General features: G+C 40.1%; 2 protein-coding genes across 5 annotated transcripts in view; both read left to right on the top strand.

The window, feature by feature from the left end:
- IPO7 (importin 7) overlaps positions 1-3,444 on the top strand; it is a 38,259-nt gene extending 34,815 nt beyond the window's left edge. The window contains exon 25 of the mRNA XM_072865470.1: positions 477-3,444. Coding sequence (XP_072721571.1) covers positions 477-574 — 98 coding nt within the window. The 3' untranslated portion in view covers positions 575-3,444. The remainder of the gene's footprint in view (positions 1-476) is intronic.
- A 2,766-nt stretch (positions 3,445-6,210) lies between these two features.
- The window catches only part of ZNF143 (zinc finger protein 143), a 41,991-nt gene continuing 26,741 nt past the window's right edge, over positions 6,211-21,460 (top strand). The window contains exons 1-4 of one of the 4 annotated variants that reach the window (XM_072864564.1): positions 15,295-15,408; positions 15,620-15,835; positions 20,220-20,350; positions 21,142-21,234. In XM_072864564.1, the coding sequence (XP_072720665.1) occupies positions 20,227-20,350; positions 21,142-21,234 (217 nt within the window). In that variant the 5' untranslated portion in view covers positions 15,295-15,408; positions 15,620-15,835; positions 20,220-20,226. Of the gene's footprint in view, positions 6,360-15,294; positions 15,409-15,619; positions 15,836-20,219; positions 20,351-21,141; positions 21,235-21,460 lie in introns of those variants that run through there. The other 3 variants (XM_072864566.1, XM_072864565.1, XM_072864563.1) reach the window with 3 other exon arrangements.

Below are 21,460 nucleotides of genomic sequence, written 5' to 3'. Positions count from 1 at the left end.
GCTTACATTGTTGAATTGAGATAGGAACACTGAAAACTTAGCTAATATCTGTGTACTGCTTTTTTGTACGTGTGCTCTGTTATTGATTTGACTGAAAAGTCTATTAATAATGTTAATCAGAAAGAATTGGGTGCCTGTTAGCAAGTTCAGAAGTCCAGCATTCATTCAGGTCCTGTTTCTGAAATGTGAAAATTACATACTCATGTCCAAAAGTGTGGGCTTTTTAAAATATAAATTGATTTAAGCATAGCTATAACAATATTGAGAAATTAAAATAAATAAATAAATAATCAGTCCATCTGTTGTTTGAGGGCTGGCACACTGCCACTTTGTGGGTGCTGATTACTTTCTTGGGTAACCCCAGGTTAAACCTATATCTCCGAGAGACTCAAAATGGTCAGTCACAAAATCTTACTCTCTTCCCCCCTACACACGCACTAAAGTACCTTCCTTCTGTTTTGTTTGTTTTGTTTTAGAATCCAAAATGATTGAAAAGCATGGAGGATACAAATTCAATGCTCCAGTTGTGCCAACTTCATTTAATTTTGGAGGCCCTGCCCCAGGAATGAATTGAATTATCACTTTTCCTGCTACTGTGTGATTGTAGTGAAGAGCTTGTGTTCCTCCCAATAGTGGTTCCAGAACTGGTTCATGTTATCTACAACTCACTCTAAACTAATTGATAAATAGATTGGACAAAAGCCCCAGAAGTGGGACCTGATCATGCAACCTAATACTGGAAAGCAAACCAGAGGTTTTTTTGAAGATAGGAAGAATCTGAATTTAAAGCTTCAAATTACACACTTTGGAAATCGGAAATCAAGAGGGGATGTCATGAAGGCAGCTTTTCTTTTTCTGAGGAAAAAAATAGGCATGGGCTGCAGGACTATTTAAAATGTCTCATTTACAGGAGAAGCTAGAAGGCAGACTTAATTTTTACACCTGTGGCGGTATGAGTATTTGCCCAATTTATTTCCCTTTTCTCCCTTCCTATTGGGTGTCTATTCTTTTAATGTAAATAAGATAAGGTAATCAGATAGCCTTACTTAATCTTCATCATTTCCATTTATCAAGATTGTTCATATGTAGAATATTGGACACTTAATGTAGCACTACATAACTGATAAATCTGTAAATGAATTAGCACTTTCATATTGAAACAAGCCTGCTAGCCTATGTACAAAAATAGCAAAATGTTTGCTGTTTATAAAAAATAAAAATAAAAAATAAGGGATATATTGGGGAAAATAATTTCAAGTTATTAATTTAAAATGAACTAGCAGTTTTGTACCTGGTGACTTTGTGGTGCAGTCACCTCTGGTTGTGACTTGAATTCGGTTATGTAAAAAGGGGTTAGTGATATTTCATTGCTGCTAAAAAAAAAAACAAAAAACACCCTCTGTGTCCTTTGTTTTTCTTAAAGATCTCACTGTACAAGGTGAAATTCGGATACAAACGTGTGCTGTAAGCACTGAGGAAAAAGTTATCTTCTCTAAAGCAGGTAAATAAGATGTGAAGTTCTGCTCTTAAGAGTCGATTGAAGTTTGTGGATGAAACATCTATATATGCAATCTATTAAAAACACAACAATTTAATTTGGCTAATCTGGGCTATGATCTATGAATGCAATTTTTTTCCCTAATTTTGCAAAATATTCTTTTTCCAGCATGTGGTAGTGCAGGTGCACTACTCTCTGCATTTCATTCCCCCTCTTTTTGCACTCCCAGCATTAGCGTGTGCTGTTGTCTGCCTGATCCAGACAGTGTATTTGAAGTTTTGCCAATCTTCCATTTTTTGAAGCCACAATTTTCTTCCTTCAAAGTTGCTATAGTAACTAGTATTTTAGCTAGAGAGGCAAAATACAGTTCCCTCTGGGACCACTATCAAAACCACTGTATGAAGAAGCCAGCAGGGAGATGCTGTGAATGGGTTGGCTTAAATGCCCCCTTTTTCTTTTCTAAAAGCAAAATCCATAGGTTTTTGATCTTGCCTTGAGATCATTGGTGTCAGGTCTTTTAAATCAAATGTTTGGGTTTTTTTTCTTTTGGCTGTTTTTATATAAAATGTCACCTGCTGTTACAATTGATATTAAACAAGCTACCTTAATTTAATGTAAGCCTCCAAAATTTAAATACAGGTTAAAAATAAACTGAGTTTATATCTGTAAAAATGAAATGCACATATATATATTATGATACTCAAAATGCAGTCTTCAGAAAATTGGTTTGTGTGGTGTGGTTTTTTGCATCAGCAGAGTAGCAGGAATTCGTGGTTTGGGGTTTCCATGATGAGCTGACCAGCACCATGCTCTGCCTTCCATTTGTTGCACAACCACTAGCGCTTCTCTGGGCAGGTGTAATGGGTTTTTCCAGTCACTCCTCTCTGGTCTGCTTTTCTTCGGCAAATACAATTCCCTGCGCACAGAGTGCTAATTGTGAGAGACTGAGCCAGCACTGTAATGCCACGTTGCCCTAGCCGAATACCAAAGGGATACTTTAAAAGCAAATTGTGGACTTAAAAGGATGGATATTGCACCTGATGTGAAAAAGCCTAAAAAATTAAGCCTTGAATCAGAGTATCCATTATAGTAGTGGTATGAGAAGAACCACAGTAGTACTTTTGAATCTTTAGCTGACTGGCCAAGTACATAGAACAGAACTGGTTTTTTTGTAAATGTGTAACTCATGAGAGCATACAGGTGTACTCCGGCCTCAAGATAATCTCTAGACAAGGTTTTATTTTTGTAGAAAAAGGTGACAGACATAATTACAGCATGCCTTTTCCTGTGCATTCCTTGACCTTGAAAAATGCCCAGTTTGACATAAATAATTTCTGAACATCTGCTCGTGGGGTATCTGCTTATCTTGTTATGCATCCCAGAAAATGGAAGAGAAACTTTTAGGACAGACGAGATGCTTTTGCCTTGTGGCAGAAGATAATGACAGAGCAGCAGTGAGAAGGTGCTATATACAAAGCAGATGAAAAAAAATGAGGGAAATCACCAATTTAGTGCCATTGTCATTTGTGGAACAGTTACATTTTTCAAGTCACAAGTCAAGGGAAGAATTTTATCTTGGTGTGAGGAATACAGTCTTACTTCAAGGGTGCTTTTATGTGTTGCTAGACTGGTTAGCAAGGAGCATCTTTTTTAAGAATGGATCTAGAACTTTGCTTTCCTTTGCTCCAAGAAATGTATTTATATAAATTGCAAAACAATTTTGCATTGTTGTTGGTGGTGATAGTGCATTTTGTGATGCAATATATCAATTTCAGTGATACACTTATGTCAAATTTAAAATGGATCTCCCTCCTAGAACTTGCACTTATCCTTTCCATTTTCAAGGATAATGCAACTCTAAAGGAAGAGCCGGGAAATTTAAAGCCTCTGTTTTTTCTATTATGGAAGATCTCCTTGGATTAATAAACATCTAAAGCAAATCCTTATCTTCACTTATTTCAGTGTGGTGTTTTGAATGTAGCTGTATTCTTACATTATTTGGGAGTCTGTTCTAGTTACATAGCTCTAAGGTTTTGTATTTTCCTCTCTAAAATATTTATTCAAGCAGAAATGTTAGGTGCAACCACAGTTCTCTTAACTGTGTTAAATACAAGAGGCTTATGTCATACACTTATTTTTTTAAATGTTGATATACTGGGTTAATTTAATACCCTTTTTTCCTAAATCACTATCTTAAAAGAATTAATAGGTGTCAGCGTAGTACAGCAAAGCTCTGTTCAAATCTCCTGTAGCCTAGAATTACTACTGCAAGATTCAAGAAGCCTGCAGTGGATTAATTACAGAGTACCTGACAATAAACATGCAGATGCTTTTTAATTGTGCCTAGTAATTGATACCTGGTAAGTTTTATGGGTTAAGTTGTATTTTTCTGAAGGAAACATCCTCCTCTTGCGATTATCAGTTCTTGAAGAGCAGAAACATCATGAAGCTTCTCAGTGCATTTTATCTTTGCACGTTTGTCAATTTCCCTTTCAGTCCTTCCTCGTAGGTACTTTGTCTTGCTAACCATTTTCACTTCCTGGGCCTGAATTTGTCCCCCCGTAACTCCCTTGAGATGCTGCTCAGAAACTGTAAGCACTTTGTACTTAAGCAGTTCATACTGTAGGCGGTCACCCCTGCTGATGTGCTCTCTGTGTGTATTCAACACCAAGATACATGGCTGCATCCTTCTCTGGAGTTTCAGCAATGGGACTGATGCTCGCTGATGGCTCCGAGCAGCGCAGCCGAGGGGACGGCTCCTCAGTGGGAAGGATGTGGTTCCAAAGTCAGTATTAGTGGTAGATCTAGTGTTGTCTACATATGGGTTTCAACAGATGCAGCCAAGTTCAGGTAACACTGGTCCAGACTTTCTATGTTGGTTCAGACTTTACCAGTCTTCCATGACTTGGGCTACTAAGTAAGTTTTTATCTTTGGTATATGATCAGCAGTGGATGAACACTGCTTCTGAAAACCTATGCAGAAGTGGGCATTTTGTTTACTTTTAAAAAGTAGTTTGGAAGAACATTACAGTTTTGAATTCCTGCTCAATCCACTTCAAGTCTTAACCTGAATGCAGTAGTAAAAAAAAAAAGGTTTATCAAAATTTGAGAAAACCTTGGAAGGTCCAAGGTGTTCCTGTATTATGCTGTTATGGACTGTAAAAGCCAGAGTTGAGGCCCTTGAGCTGTTTTTTTCTCTTCCCTCTGCTCTGTGGGACCTTCCACATACCTGGAACCAGGAATGTGGAAAAGCTTCATCTGCCTGGTGTTGTGGCACTCATAATAAATTACTTCACAGTCCATATGTAGCTTATTGAACTTAAATGGTGTGTCATTAGTTTGCATATTTCTGCTTTGTATAATCAGACATTCTCAGATGTTGATGCTAGGAACAGAAAGCACTTCAGAATGGGAAATACTGAGTTGTAGGATTTGACAGATGTTAACAAGTAATCTGTTAACATAAAGGAGTTGGTAAACCGAGAACAGAATTTTATCTTCAGTATTTCATTCACTGTTACTGTACCTCAAATGAAACTGATGGCTGTAATTTGTATTTTGGGTGAAAGTTTCCAATTAAGAAACAGGAAACAAAACTTGAAACTAAGAAAGGAAAATTCCTCTGTATTGCATCTATTCAGGAATAAGCTATTTTTGGCTGTTTGTATGACTGCAAGTTTCAGGCAAAAAATCTTAACTGCTTAATATGTCATGTTCATAAAGGTCAAGTAACCTAGAAAGAACAGTATGCCCTACACAGCTGGGCATATTGTCCTATCAATGGTGATAGCTCATGTTAATTACACAGTTGCGTTTTCTTGAAAAATCATCGACCAAAATAACTGTAATACCCTTTAATTGCCTGTGGAGCTGTTGTTAGACTATTACGTTTCCATACCAAAAAATCACATTAGGATAAATATTCTCAAGCATAAGTTTAAGAACAGAATCCTCATCCACAAAAGCGGCTCTGAACCGGCAGCAGAAGATAACGAGGCTGGGGAAGGGCAAGGTGCTCGCTCCCCCAGCCCTGCCCGCACGCCGTGCCCCGAGCAGGCCCTCTATAAAGGCACCGCGCCCCGGCACCTTTCCAGCGGCCTCCCTCCCTCAGGCTCCCGCACCGACACGGGACGGAGCGCCGCGCACCGCCTGCCGCGGGCCCGCCCGCCTCCGCGGGGACGGCGGCGCCCCGGGCCCAGCAGGACGCGCCGCTGCCCTCTGTGGGTGCCGCGACGGCGGGGCCGTAGCCCGCGCGCGGGGGGCGGCCGAGCAAGCAGTCCCTCCCCGCTGGCGCCCGGCGGCCCAGCTCCAGGCGTCCGCCTCCTCGGGCCGCGCCGCTCCGTCCCCACCGCGGGGGGCCGGCCACACTGCCAGAGGCAGCCGCTTCAGGGCGCGCCCGGCCCCCCACGCTTCCCTTCCTCGCTTCCTCCCTTCCCGCAGCCCCCGCTGAGGGGCCTGCAGCGTCCCCGAGCGCTGCTGCAGCTGTGCGCCCTCCCCGGGGAAGGAAATGGCGCCGGCTCCCTCGCTCCCCCGCTGACGCACAAGCGCCTCACTCCCCGCGGTACAAAATGGCGGCGGCGGCGGCCCCGAACCCAGCATAACCGAGACGCCATGAAGCCGCGGGGCGGGGCCCCGGGCGCCTAGCCAATGGGCATTGGCGCGGGGCCTGGAGGCGGCCAATGGCGAGCGAAGGTGGTGACGCACGGCACGGCGCGCCCAATGGGAGCGGTGGTAGCGCGGGGCGCCAGGCCCGCCCGCGCGGCTCGGGGCGGTGCTGAGGCGGGCGGGCGCTGAGGCGGCCGTTTCCTGTCCTGGTGCATGGTGGTCGGACGGAGGAATTGTTGGAAAATTTCTCGGCGAGGTTAGTATATAAATGTGTTTTTACCCAGTGTGCCTTATTCTAACCACCGCCATCTCCGGCTGGGGCTGCCGCGCCGGGCCGCCGAACCGGGCCTCGCCCTCCGCCCCGCACGCAGGGAGGCGGCGAGGGGCAGCGAGCGGGGGCAGCCGGGCAGCGCCGGCACCAACCGACACGAATAAAGCCGCGGCTCCGCCGCCCGCCCGCTCCGCGCGGCCCGGCCCCTCCCCCTCCCGCCGGGCCTGCCCGCGCCTGCCCACCGGCATCCCGCACCGCGGGCCGGGCCGCGCCGGGCCGGGCGCCGGCCGCCGCCCCCGCCGCCCCCTCCCCGTCCCGGGTGGCGCCCCGGCCGGCCCCCCGCCGGCCGCCCCTGCCCGGGCGCGGGGGCGCCCGTTAGCCGCTGCGTCACGGGCGGGGGCTGCCGGCGGCGGGCGCGCTCTCCGCGCGGGCGGGCGGTGGCGACGGAGGGAGGGGGGTGCGGGGGCGGCGGCGGGCGGGGGGGGATCCTGGCGCGCTCCGTGCCCTGCTCCCGCCCCGGGGCGCCCGGCGCTCGCTGCTGGCGGTCGCCGTGCATTAATTTGGGGGTTCATTTATTTTTACATTTTCTTTAATTTTTTTTAACGTTATATTTCCATTTTGACGGAGGGCAAACTTGCAAAACGGCATTAAAACAATTGCCTTCAGAGCTCTTTCGGCCTAACGTGCGGCTTGATGCGCGCGCGTTTGGGAAGGAATAATTCACTGTTACTGCATGAAGTTGCTTATTTTTAACGTTGCTGTATTGTGGTGCCATGAGCGCGTCTGTTGCCGTGCTAACGCAGGAGAAGGTCCTTGCACGGAGCTTGTGAAATTACCTATTTTAGTTCATCTCTTTCAACTCGCCAAAATACCGTGCAGAATCATGTTAAGACTTTTACAGCCTGCTCTCTCGTAATTTCCTTCAGCTTTTCTTGTCTAGAACTTTTAATAGAACAGGATAATGAGAAGCTACTCCTCTTTAAAAATTTCCTGCAATAACGCAAAGATTTTATTTTCTGATAAGGTCTTATTTGCAGGGCTCGTTCATCAAGAAAAAATGATGTGACTTTCACGCAAGTTAAATTTTCTGTTAAAACAAGCCTGCGGTTGAGCAGCTCCAGTTATGTAGAAAATCTCTTATGGGTTTGTTTTGAACTACCAAAGAATTGCATTTGACATTATACAAAGAGTGACACCACGTTTAAGGAACGTTATTCCTGTTTCCAGTGATACAGAAACTTCAACCTTACAGTCCTTCAAAGAAAACATTTTCTCTTGCCATATAGTTTTCTCAAGATTCTGCTTCAGGTGTTGTAAATCTGTTATGCCTTAGAGGACTATATACCAGATATTTCTGTTGTAGCTTCAAGGTAATCGTACCTGAAAAATTATATTTGTTTGTCCTTAACTAGTAGCTTTTTTAAGAGAAGTAGTATATGCGTAGTATATTTTAGCTTCTTTGTGTATTTGCCATACAGTTTTAGAGTGTCAGAGTACAACATAACCGTGTTTTCATGGCGTGTTTCTTTGTATTTCATGCATTAAAGTCTTGAGCTTTCAAGCTGTATATATGTCAGAAGCTATTCATCTGAATTACTGCAGAAAATGAAACTTGGGAATACGTAGGCAAATAATATATGATTGTTTTGGTAATAGATGGCAGATTAAATGAGATGTAAAAATAAACATTTTAAACAGTTTTGAGAAATTATTTCAAATTGATTGCATCATTTACATAAACTGTACTCATTATTGTAATGAAATAATGTTTCATTTCTAGTATCCTATCTGAGGAAGAGTTATTTTGCCTTATATTAAAGGCTTAAATAAAGCAAATGCTTAAGCAAGTGCAAAAGTTTCTTTAGCTAGAAAGTCACACACACTTCACTCTGTCTTCGTGCCTGGGTAGCATTCAATGCTTGAACATCAAAATAACTTCTGTCATGAGCAGGCAATGCCTTTTCTCAGAGGAGATGGGTGCAGCGATAATAAAGTGATGAATATTCCCTGGTAATGGGTGCCAAAATTAGGCTGTAAATTTGTTTTTGTCTCTAAAATATCTCAAATTATGTACTGCTTCACCTCAGCAGACTGCTGCTGGCCCACGTTTTGCTGTCCTGTACTATCCGGGAGAAGGGAATTGGTAGGAGTTTGAGCAGGAGTGTCTAAGCAGCAGGCTGCTGCTGCCGTGCCTGCTCACAGCTGTGCTTCTGGTGCACGGGCTGCCTTCTCACCTATGGTTTTGTTGGATGTGCTGAGTGATTAGGCTGAGGGTTCTTCAGCTTAAGTTTGGTGGTGGTAATGGTCTCTCCCTGGGCACCATCTTTTCTGGGCCCTGTCATTCCTTAAAACATCGTGTCTGTGTGTGTCTGTGTGTGTCTGTGTGTGTCTGTGTGTGTCTGTGTGTGTCTGTGTGTGTCTGTGTGTGTCTGTGTGTGTCTGTGTGTGTCTGTGTGTGTCTGTGTGTGTCTGTGTGTGTCTGTGTGTGTCTGTGTTCTTGCAGACTTATGTATTGACCTTAATAAAATAGATGGGGTTTGTTTTAAAATAAAGCTAAAAAGATGACAGTTTTGAACTGGGTTGCTTCTCTTACAGTGTAATTGGGCTTTGTTTAGAGTGCAGGATGTTGATCTTTCCTTGCTGTTGCATGTAAGTCTTGCCCTTAAGAGTTTTGGGTTAAAACATGCTCAGCATAGGTTGAGTCTTTGAGAAACACTGTTAATAAATTCTGAGGCGTCTTTAGTTGGCATGTGTGAAACTATTTGTTTTCCAAAGCATAGGGCTTAGCTGAATTTGGATGAATTTCCACACACAAAGCAAACAGCACATTCCTGATAATCAGGGCAATTCTTCCAGTTTCAAGCTTTGCAATGGACAGAACACAAATACGAGGAAGATCTAACTTGTCTCAGTGCTCTTGTAGTCCAGTTCCTTCATTACTCTTTTCCTGTTTGCATTTTGACTTGTACCCTCTTCCTTGATCATCCCCATGATCTCTACTTCCCATGCTATCTTTTGTAACACATGCTGCCTCTGACATGTATGGACATACCATAGCATCCCAGGCCAACCTTTGTTTGCCATTCCTTGCCACTGGCTTTTTTCCTGTATTGTCACATCTCTTGCACATTTCTACAGCTCAACAGCATGCTTTCTGCTCTTTCTGCATTAATAGGTGGGCAGTTTGTTTTTTAATCTCTTCTATGCTGCAAGGAAATTGGTGCACCTGGTAAAGAGAGTATGAATTGGGTAGCCTATTCCTGTGCCTTGTGCCACAAAAGATCCCAAGAGATTGAAGGAAGGTTACTGCTTTGCTTATGGATCCCTAAAATGGATTGTAATCCTAACAAGTGGATCCTCTTCTGGAATCTGAGAATTCAGCTCTGAAATGCAAGTTCTGAAATAGGGGTGTGCATAGGTATTGTTCTGAGGATGGAGTGAGGAACCTGAGGGAGCTGCCTGTCCGTGGACACCACATTTCTGAGGAGGAGGGGAGGGAAGCCTTACGACCCATCATGGCACAGTAGGGTTTATGGGGTTCTGCCTGTACCTTAAGTCTGTAACTTGATCTGCTCTTAGTTGTATTTACTTAAGGGAATATGGTTTTGGTCCTCTAACTCTGTGCTCTGCACACCAGGACTTGTTGATCAGTTACTCAAAAATGGAATTGGACTAAATTAGTGAATGCTTCCAGTGACTTAGTCTGCTAAAATTTTCTGGGTTACACTGCTTTTTTAATGTATAGTGGGATTGTACTTTGCTCCACCAAGGTAACACTTGCTAAATAAATGAAGTTCTTGGTTTTGAAAGGAATTTACAGTTCCAGCAAGTTCTGTGGTATTCAAAGTTGACATCAGAGTTACACTTACAACTACTTAGTGCTTCCCTCAGTCTGTATTTTATTGTCTGCTGAATGTTTTCCTCTGTATACACTTCTTGAGGGGGCAGTTGTGTTACCTGCTTAATGCTGTTGGACTTCATTTCTGATGACGGACTTCTCTAGAATTGGAAGATGGGTCGGTATTTGCGTGTTACTTGATGTTGCCCATATCTTAAGTATACTCATACTGAGCTAACATGGTATTACAGAGAGTTTCTCAGCATATATTTAGATGCACTGTTTTTCAATTTACATTTGTACTCTGTTTTTGGTTTTGTTTTGTTTTGTTTTTTTCAATTCAGGGTAAAGGTTGGCAATTCAGTAGGCTGGCCGTTTAGTTCCTGAAATACAAGCATAGACTAAAACACTACTGTTAACTGTCATGGCTAATACTGATAAATCTATAATGTAGTTATCAGATTACTAATTAACTCGTAACTACACAAAACAACCCACTCAAAATTCCCTGTTTTGTTGGCAGTCTCAGTGGAATTGCTGGGTTTGGAGGGGCACAGGCAGGATTAATTGTTTTGGTGATGTAAATTAGACACTTTTGTGATTTCTTGACAAGAGAGTTAGAAGTCTGTTTGACGCAAAAGTAAAACATTGATAGAAATAGTTGGTCTCAATTTCTTTCAGATTCTTAGCCCTTAAGTATTCACCTATTCACCAAATGTTCCTTGTTTTATTTAAAACACTCACCGATACAACCAGAGCTTTTATGATTTAAGGATTAAGTAGCCTCCTGAAGTGCTTCAGAAGTTAACTGGGTTTTTTTTTTGTTTTTGGGCTTTTTTTGTTTGTTGGTTTTTTTATTTTTTACTGCAGATAGGCATTACTGCTCATTTCCAGGAGTACTTTGAATACAATTCTGACATCCGTCATCTGGATGCCTTCTTTATATCGCCAGTATTTTGTGTATATATACTTGATCGTAAAAAACAAACCCCAAAAGCCAGTAGTTTTAAAAACACATAGGTTCATTGGTTAAGTGCTTTAAGTCTGTTTCTCATTTTGTGACTTCCAGGGGGAAAATCCACTTGGAATGAAATCTAGTGCTTTATCTCACTAACATGTATGCTGAAAAATTATTTAAAGTTGTTTTTTTTTTTCCCCCAGCATTGTTAATCATATTCTAAGTTTTTCAAGTATAAAACAGAAAATCAGAAGACCTACCATAGGTTCAGGTTTTTTCTGATCTCAGGCCCAACATTCAGTTTCTGAGCATACACATTATAATTATTTATCCTTAATTTTTTCAACTATTAAAACAAAAATAATTTATTACTATAAATTACCAAACCAGTCTGCAGTAAAGAAATGGTTTGGGTTTTTTTAGAAAAGAAGGTATTCTTTAGCATTGATAATACAAGTTTGGCTGGGAGAAAAGCAATGTGTCTTAACTTTGAGCAAGGAATACCATCTGAGTTGAGAGAAACTTCCTGGCTTGTTTTGGTAGGTGAGTTAGGTTGTTCTGTCGCAGCATGCCTGCAAGCCATTCTGTGCACACAAGTATTCCAAATGATGCATAGGTGTTTTCAGTCATATTTGAATTTGATGTTTTGGTACAGATTATATAGCCCTTTCTCATACTCCACCTATATGGCAGCATACTGAGAATAACTGTCTCATTAGTGCATTGATCATTGACCAGGTGCATTAGTATACTTTTTTGTACTTTGATAAAGCTGTCGGAATCCTGGTCTCTGTACCTCTGCAAACGGTGCTGTATGGATCTCAATTGCTTGTTACCTTCTGTGCAGGATTTTTGGAATCGGATCTCTCTGAAGACTCCCAAGTCTGTGGTGAGGTGCTTGTCCCAGAGCTGCGGCATGAGTTTAATTAGCTTTCTGTCCGCACTGCTGGCAGTTAATATACTAATGGAACTACTCTGACCTCCACTGATTAACCAGTAATTTCTTCTCTATTATGTTCAAGAAACATATGAAGTTAGCAGTCATATTTGGGATCAACCTGAGTCTTCTCCACACATGTAGGAAAAGGGTGGCTTTCTGATCTGCCTGTGTTTTTTTAGGTGCCATACATTTGAAAATCATAGCATCCTTAGCACTCCCACAGTATGAAATTGCACTCATATGCATAACCTCATAATATTAGTTAGATAAAGGATTTGTAAACATTCGTTATTTGCACTGGTTAATCCAATTATTTTTTTTTTATAAAATGCAAGCATCGTTCTCTGACGATACTTTTAACATTCACGATTTGTAGATGGGATTCACAATGTAAACTGAATGTGTGGTGATGACTTTGGGGGGAAGAAGACTGCTGGAATATAAAGTAATTATGTGAGGCTAAATGTGGTTCTCACTGCTCACACTGAAGTCAGGAAGAGTTGTGTTTGGTTATGGCAGTGATAAATTTGGTCTTGCATTTATATGTTATTTCTGAAGAGATACCAAACTCTGTGGCAGTGAATTAGTCTTGAACTGCATTATAATTAGAGTATAGCTCTGGTGGAACAGAAAGGTTGAAATACTGCAAAAAGAGTAAAAGGGAGCCTTGAATTTGACTGCAAACCTCTGCTTTGGGCAACATCAGTCTCTGCAAGTTAGCTGTGCTGCCACTCGGAGTGTATACGTCATGTTTATGCAGTTGACAGTGCTGTCAGTCTTGATTAGGTTCTTCTCCAGGGCCAGGGTTAGAGCCCGTGGTTCATAATTCGCAACACTTCTTTGCTATCTAGAAAATAATTGTGTAATTTGCTATTAAATTGCATATCTTACTCCTCTATGTGAATCCAACTATTGTTACCAGATTCTTCAGTAGAGGTTTTTTTTCTGTTTTTCAGCCTTGTTTCCATTTTATACAGTGGATGATTAATGTAGTGGAAATTGCTGTTTCTGTTTTGCTTGCCTTTACAAGAGACTGGAAAAAATACAGTAAAAGAAGTTAAGATTATAGGAGAAAGTACGTAGAAATTTAGAAATGCCTAACATTAAGTAATTTGTTATGTTTATTTACTAAAAGGCAATCGGACCGATTATAGCATGAAGTCAATGTTTCAGTGCAGTGGTAAAATACTGAAAAAGGTAAGGGCTGTTGATGAAGAAAGAAATCCACATCTCATCTAATCGAAGCATTTGATCAAAGCATCCACAGGATCTATATTTCATTTCTGACCCTGCTACAGATTTCTGGTGTAATACTGGAAAAGATTATCATCCAGGTACTATAGGAACAGAAGTAAGATTTTTAGAGAGCCTTAGTTCTGCTGGTTTTATTTCTGAGCTTACAGCTGTCAAATGACTTTATGTAATTAGTAAGCTATCTACTTGGGTGCTCTAAAAAAACTTTGTCTGGACTAGTCAGTTTTCAGTCTGTCAGTCATGTTTTGCACTGAGACTGTAATACATATTAATTATCAGTTGATGTGTATTTAACCAGAATGTTAATTGTAGGTACTAATTTTGATTTTTCACAAATGTTTGTTAATCAGACTAGTTTTAGGAAATTACTGGTCTTTGCAATCATATCAGTTGTTAAGGACCCTAATGCAGCCAGTATTTCATTTAGAAAAACCTTAATTATGTTACTGTGCTGACATACTTGAACTGATTTTGGGATCCAGCTTTGTCAAACATGGGAATGCAGTTTCCTAAAATTCCTTAATGAAAATTTCAGTATTGTGGGGTTATGTGTCGTTTGCCATTTTAGTTTTCTGGATTGGTTTTTATTTCTTGTTTTTGTAAGTTTTATAAAATTACAGTGGTTTTGTACATTATTTAGAAGTGTATTAAAAATAAAAGTGATGTTTCTTTTCAAATGAAATAAGTGGATATTATTTCAAGCTTCTCGGTGCTGTCTGCGCAAAGAGGGTGAACAATCACAAGGATGCTGAATGTCTGGAGTAGGTTTTTTCCTCTCTTTCTTTCCCAGTTCTTTCTTCCTGCACATTCTAGATAGCTGATAGCTAGATAGCTATATTTTATAACTGTAAGTTTTCTTCCATGACTGCTATTACAAACTTTATTCCATTTCCTGCTAATCATCCTCTAAGCATAATCTTTTTTTTTTTTCTCTAAGGTGTTTCTACTACTGTCACTGCAGGTTTTTTCCTTTGTCCAGGAATACAGTGGTATAGTCGTTCTTTAGATGGTAAATTCCTGCTATTTTCCAGCTGTTATTTGCCTCATTCTCCACTACATGGAGTCTCCTCATGCTGTCCTCTCAGCTGCCGGAGTTCCCAAGTGCGCCAAACCCACTTTCTGCTCCATGGCAGCATACCCTCTACCAGCTCTTGCTTTGCTTTTCAGCTGACTAAACCCCACCTGCTGTTTCTTAGTTTTTCGATTCCTAGTTTTCAGTGGAGACTCCTGTTTCCAATTGCTAGATTGAGTTTATATAAAAACTTATCTTTTAATATTGTGTCTTTTCTCCAGAACAAGTGACAGCACCCAAAAGATTCTACTTGTTTGAGTATTAGTGGAAGGAAAAATAGAGGAGGTGCTCTCTAGATAGGCAAATTGATGAAGTCTTCACAAAAAATCCTTTATTTTTAACCAACCTCTCTCCTCCCCCCTCCCCCGCATCCCTCTAGTTTCTGAGTGTTGAAAATTTAAAGCATACTTGAGTTCACAGTTTTTTCTGTTCAGATAAATTGGTGGGGGTGGTGGGGATGTTAGGTTTCTTTTTAATAAAAAATTACACGTATGTACCCTGCTGCATGGCATATTTTATCTATCAGTGTTTTACTGGGGGTTTACATTGCTGGTGCACCTTTTGTCAAAAAGCATAATAAAGTCAGCAATGCACATCACTAACAGTGCTTTTGCTTTGTAACTAACAGTGCGAGACTTGTTTCAGCATCACTTCTTGCGACTGGCTGTTGCTTACTTCTATCAGACACTGTTGTCAGTTCAGAAATTTTTCAATCTAATAATTTTCTGTCTTGGGCTGATTTTTCTGTGGGAAGTATTTTAACCATCTTAAAGAATAGTAAGATTTTTCTCTGCATTAATACCATAGGAGTATTTTGGTGACTAATCATTTCAGGAATGCAATATGCATTACTGTCCTTGTGAAAGTCTTCACAAATATCATCATTAACGTGCCTTTTGAAAATTGCAACTTGCGTATGATCTGTGAAGATTTGCAAGAGTTCACAAAGTCAAGTCTCAAGTTTTCACTTCAGTGAGTACCTCGTGACTAAGCCTGTACTTGTGTCTTTTCTGTAGGACAGCTCTTCAGATTAAGCAGAATACACGTGCATCAGTCTTGTTGAGCAGCCAAGCAGGCCCCGCCCCAGGATTCATGTATTTTCCTAAAAATTGATGCTTTCAGCTGCTTTTTAACTAATGAGGTGCAATATTTGAAGTGGGTAAAGGAACTCTTTCTCTACCAGGTTCTTGCTGACAAAATTCCTGGCAGACAGGAGGTTTAAAGAAAAAGCTTAGTGATGCAAATGCACAGAAATAAAAGCAATGAGGTGGATTAGGGAAAGAAGCTGGTGAGATTCGGAATGGAAGAAGGATGAAGACAAATTTGCTGGAAGCTGAGGAGAAAGCAGCATATGAGCCAGTTAACAGAAAAGGGGAGGAAGAGAGTGACTAAAGCTGAGGTAAGGGAAGAGACTTGAGTTTGATGAAAACAGACTGGTTTCAAAAAAACAAGGCAAATGAATAAAAACATGATGGGAGACTAGATTTGCAGGATGGATGATGTACCAACAGCATGGTGATACTGTTTTAAATGTATTCAATATCAAAATTATTAGATATCATAGAACAGTTTAAGTTGGAATGGACCTCCAGTAGTTTTCTAGTCCAGCCCCAATCAAGGCAGGTCTGATTAGACGAGGTTGCGCAGGGCTGTGTCAAGTTGAGTCTTGAATGCCTACCAGAATGCAGAGTCCATAACCTTTCTTGGTAATCTGTTCCTGTATTTGACTGCTCTTACAGAAAAAAAAAAAAGTAACATTGTAGCAGCAGTATCTCTTTGATAGCCTGACCCATTTCTCTACAACATAGGCCAACTTTACATCTTCTTTATTTCTTTCCCCATCTTCTTCCTCAGAGCTTGTAGCCCTGTCTGGTTAGCCTGTCTTCTCCGCTGAGGAGGATGAAGAGAGGTTGAAAGTGAGCAGCACATTCAGTTTTGGCTGAGGGTACTCCTCCCTGCACAGCAGAGTAACAGGAAAACTGCTGCATCACCAGAGAGCGAGTGATAGCTGGGGTTTTGTTGTTTGGGAGGGTCCCAGTGCTACAACCTCCATTACAGGGGATGTACCTCTAAGATGGGTCTGAACATGAACCGTCTTGAGACAAAGAGGCAGGAAGGTGATAGACAATGGTGTGATGGACACATAGAGCAGACCAGCAGTAAGAGAAGACTTGGGGGCTAGTTGCAGAAGGAGTTGGTGTGGACGTGGGAGTATTTTAGATTATTTTGACAAGAAGGATGGGATTACATTTGGGAAGAGGGATGTGCTGGAAATTTGGTACCATGATAGGACTGGCTGAAGAAGGAAACTGGTACTTCAAGGAGAAGGGATGGAGCTGGGGATAAGAAGCTAGTGGAAGGACAGAGGATTGGGAAGAGGATATATTGGAAGGGATAATTTTAAAGCAGTCAGAATTGGGAGAAAACAGCAACACAGTCTGTGTAAGTTACAGCACATGATTGTCCAGATCATCTGGAATAGAGGAAAGTAGTGAATGTTGTTCTGCTGTGTGCAGCATCTCACTAATTTTTTTTTTCAGTGTGTGATAACTATTAATCAGCCACACTACAATAACAAACACTGTAAAATAATTTAAACAAATACTTTTGCTCCTTTGGCCCTTGAATTTATCTTGCATTACATTTCTTTTTCTTCCAAAATAGCCATTGACCCTTTAAGCAATTGGTTCTCCTCTGACTGATTCAGGACTGCACAGTTGTCTGCATTGACTAGCTTCCTCTCTACTTCCCCAAAGTTGAGAGAAGAGGCGTAAGCTCTAGAGGAAGGACATTATTCTATTTTAAAGGCAGATAGTGCATTAAAGATGCTGGGGGCTTCTTAAAAGATACTTTGTCTAAGAGAGGGAATATTCTAAAGATGACCTGAGCTGAAAGGCCTTTGAGATGCAGTCCCTGCTGGAATTGTTTCAGTTCTAGTCAAAATCACTGGTTGTGTAGCCTTTCTTCTCCAATGTGTGAAATGGTCTAGCTGCTTTGTAACCTACTTCCATGAGGTATTCTGAAAATTGAGTGAATGGAAAACATTGACAATACAGAACACTGTTAGCGGTTAAGAATACAGACAACCTCTGTGCACCGCTAGCGTCTAATACCATAATTACTTAACTTGCTACAAGCTGGCAGTACCTCCAGAGAAGCAGTCCTTGCAAACTGGTCTGAAATAAAACTTTTTTTGGTGCTAGTTTATTTTTTTTAACTGCATCAGTTTTCTGATCTTACTTGCTGCACAGTACATGAACGCTGAGGGTAGGGCCACTTCAATTAAGCGCCTGTTTAAGCTGATCCTGTAGCTACAGCATGTTGTCCCATTTTTGGTTTACGAGCAAAGTGCATTCTAAGTAAGTGTTTTGTCCCTGTTTTGAGATGGGAGATAAATGAGTAATAGGGAAAGAAATTACTACTCCAAAGTCACTCGCGTGGAGATGGCAGAGAAGGGAGTTGAACTCAGGATCTCTTACGTCCTCATACAACTCCTTGTTCTTTAGATTATAGTATCCAAAAAACCTTAGCTATTTCATTTTCTTCAGAAACATCTAGTATAAATGCAATTTAGTCTGGATGGCTTCTCTGCACTGGCTCTTTTTCTGTTGTATTACATCTCTAAAAGAGACCTCATTTTCTATAAAAGCTTCTTTTCTTGAGAAGGATGCTGGGAATAAGAATTTCCCATCTTCCCTTGGATGTTAAAAAAATCTCTCATGGCTCTTTTGAATTATATTTTGGTTTCTGTCCTAACGGTATTTTCTTTTCGATGCTCAGAGTTGTTCAAGGTTCAAATTCTCTATGACAAAACTATATTTTAATCTCCTTAACATTCCAGATAGATATGTAGGATTTTAATCTTGGAAGGCATATTTTTTACTGAATTGTGAACTGATCATTAGTAGTGTTTTTTTCTTACGTGATTTTCAACATAGCGCATGAAAAAACATGCTTTTTTTACAGGAGGCTTAAAACGTTCCTAAAGCTACCCCTTCCACTTTCTTTAATAAACTGTATCTATTCCATTAACTGGGCTTTTAACGGTTAACCAAACTGTCAATAATATCTCATACATGTCAAGGTGACTTAGACTCCAGGTCCAATTTCAGGAGGTAATGTGGGTACTTGGTATAACATCCCATTAAAAGTTAGCAGGGCTTGGACTGTAGCAACACATTTGCTTTGTGCATAGCACTTGGGTTAAAGCACTTCAGACAGCAAAAGCAGCAGAGCTGCAACAGTTGGGTTGGGTGTGAGTCGGCTTTTTCTCTGCTGAGACTAAGAAACTTATGTAGCTGCCTGCCTCTCTAGGAAATACAGTGTGCTTCAAAGTCACTTGGATGTATTTGGAAAATATTACTCGGGTATAATTTTCAACTACTAAATTAGTGTACCAAACCTTTTAAATACTGCAGGCATGCTGGAGTACCTAAATGGTCTAATTTTGCTTTTGTTATTCTTTAGTTTTGATGTAAGCACGAGTTTCTCAGTGGTCTTTGAGACCATTCATGAGTTGCTCATTCAAGGGCAGATCTCTGGATTGTAGAGGTAAAAATAGTTTAGTTATTTAGAAATGTAATCATAAGTAAATTAAAAAAACTAGATTATTCTTCTCAGCCTTGAATGATAAAACAACAGGTCATAGAACCATACTAAGATTAAAAGCTTTGATTGTTTATCTGTAACCTTTTTGTGAGATTATCTAACTGCTTCTTATTGTAAGAAAAACTCTTGACTATCAAGAGATTGGGGTGGGGGGAAAGTTGCTTTAATGCTGTGTAGCCTAGATTGCAATTCCATGTGGGGTTCCCCCCCCCGCTTCATCCACATTAAGTGTATGTTACATTAACTAAAGGGCTTGCAGAACTCAGTGACTCTTTTTTGGTTGTTTTTTGGTTGGTGTCCCCCCCCACGTGGTGAAAGCCAATATCTGAGTTAGTAGAATGCAATGTTACATATTTCCTTTATAGCTTCTTAATCTAGTAATACTGAAAATTAGTAATAACCTGTCAGATTCACTAGACTTCTTAATCTCCCATATTGAAACATGCCTGGGTAAAAAATAAGTATCCAAAGGGATAGCTGTATCTGGTTATATGAGATACGTGCAGAGTTGTGAATGTCATTCACTAATCACTATCCTGTTGTCTTATTAATACATTTTATCATGAGATACTTTATTATTTTCAAGGAGGGATTTTTTTTTCTTTTTAAAATTAAATAGAAACCTTCCTGGAAAGTTTAGGGAAATAGTTGGATCATTCAGTCAGACTTACTAATGAAGTACATATTTCCCAGTGTGTGATAGATTCTAAACCTCTTACTGGCACCGGAGAGATGTTTAATTTATATAGTTAAAACCTTGCTGTTGTCATGGGTGACCGTGGGTGAATTGTCAGCTTTATTTTAATTCTGAGGACAAAAAGATATCATTACTTATACCATCATTACCACCATTATTCTTTGTACATTGGCTGAATAATTCATATTTAACTGAAATCTAAATGTGGTTGATGAACTTCAATTTAGTAACTGCTACCTGAAGTTCTTAACAGCTTAGTTAATTAAGGTAATAATATTTACTTATTTCAAATAACTTTTTTTCCTCTGAAGTATATTCCGGGTAAGTCAATCATTCGTTGCATCTTCTTTATGCGGAAGGTAACATAAAATATTTGTAGCAGCTGTATAAAAATCTAATTAAACTTGGATTGTCTTTAACTAGTTCTGGTTCTGTATTTAAATTTTCTGTCTATGTTTTGTGAACACTTTCTTTCTAGGTAGACAATGTTATTAGCTCAGATAAATCGAGACTCTCAGGGAATGGCAGAATTTTCTGGAGGAGGAATGGAGGCCCAGCATGTGACTCTCTGTCTAACAGAAGCGGTAGCTGTGCAAGGTGAACCTTCAGGTTAAAATACCTCTACATTATTGTGTCTTTTCTGTTTGAAATTCAGATAAAACTCTAAAAATCACATAGTGTATTCTAAATTAAAAATTAACAGAAATTATTCTTAGTTAACTGAGATTGATTAAGTTCACTAATTTAATTCTGAAAGGAAATGATCTCTTAATTAAGGTAATAGGAGTGTAAATGTGCCAAAATAGGAAATATAAAATCCAACTTTATTCTCACTATAGTTTTACTGTTTTATACTTTGTAACTTCAGTTTATATCTAAGTGTGTATTAAACAAGTTGAGTTTTAAAATAGATTGGTGATCTAGGATTGGTTTAAACATGATGTTTTCTGACAGCTTCATTATGATTTTATGGGATTAAAAACTTTTCCCTAAATCTTTTACCCTAAATAGCTTTTTGTATATTAATGACAGGTAGTAGTCTACAAAACAAAATTATCAATACAAGTATATATATTGTTATTTCACTGTTGACTCTCATGACCTAATTAATATTTCTCCTAAATCTTCAGCTTTGAAGTTATTTATTCAGTGACATTGTAACTTTTTTAGTTAAGGAAAATAACATTCTAGTTGTCATATTTGCAGAGCAAAATCTTGCACATATGACCCTAGTATATGTTCAAGGTTCAAAAACTAGAAAGCAAGAAAGAGCTATTTCCTATTATTATTTCTGAAATCATTATGGTTTAAGGGGATGTAATCATGTATGGAGGTGGTTAAGTTGTGATTTTTAGGGTTTGATGCTGGTAATAGTGAATATGAACTTTTTTCCTTGCTAGATGGTGACAACTTAGAAAACATGGAAGGTGTAAGTTTGCAAGCAGTTACCCTTGCTGATGGCTCCACTGCTTACATACAGCACAATTCTAAAGGTAGGTAAATGTCTAAAAGTTGATTGGTATTGAAATAGTATTCCCTTTTTAACCCTGTCTTTGGACTGTAAACCCCTTTGGATTGTAAAGTCAGGCAAAATCTGTACAATGTTTATGAAGTTCCAATTCCAGCTGGGAATTACAGGTATTACAGTAGTACTATAAAACAAAGATTTATTTCTGCTTCTAATAAGATGCAGGTATCAAATGCAGAACATAAGTCAAA

This window comes from Ciconia boyciana, chromosome 6 (genome assembly GCF_034638445.1).
Source record: "Ciconia boyciana chromosome 6, ASM3463844v1, whole genome shotgun sequence".
Lineage (NCBI taxonomy): Eukaryota > Metazoa > Chordata > Aves > Ciconiiformes > Ciconiidae > Ciconia > Ciconia boyciana.
This window is presented reverse-complemented; position numbering and strand designations above follow the sequence as displayed.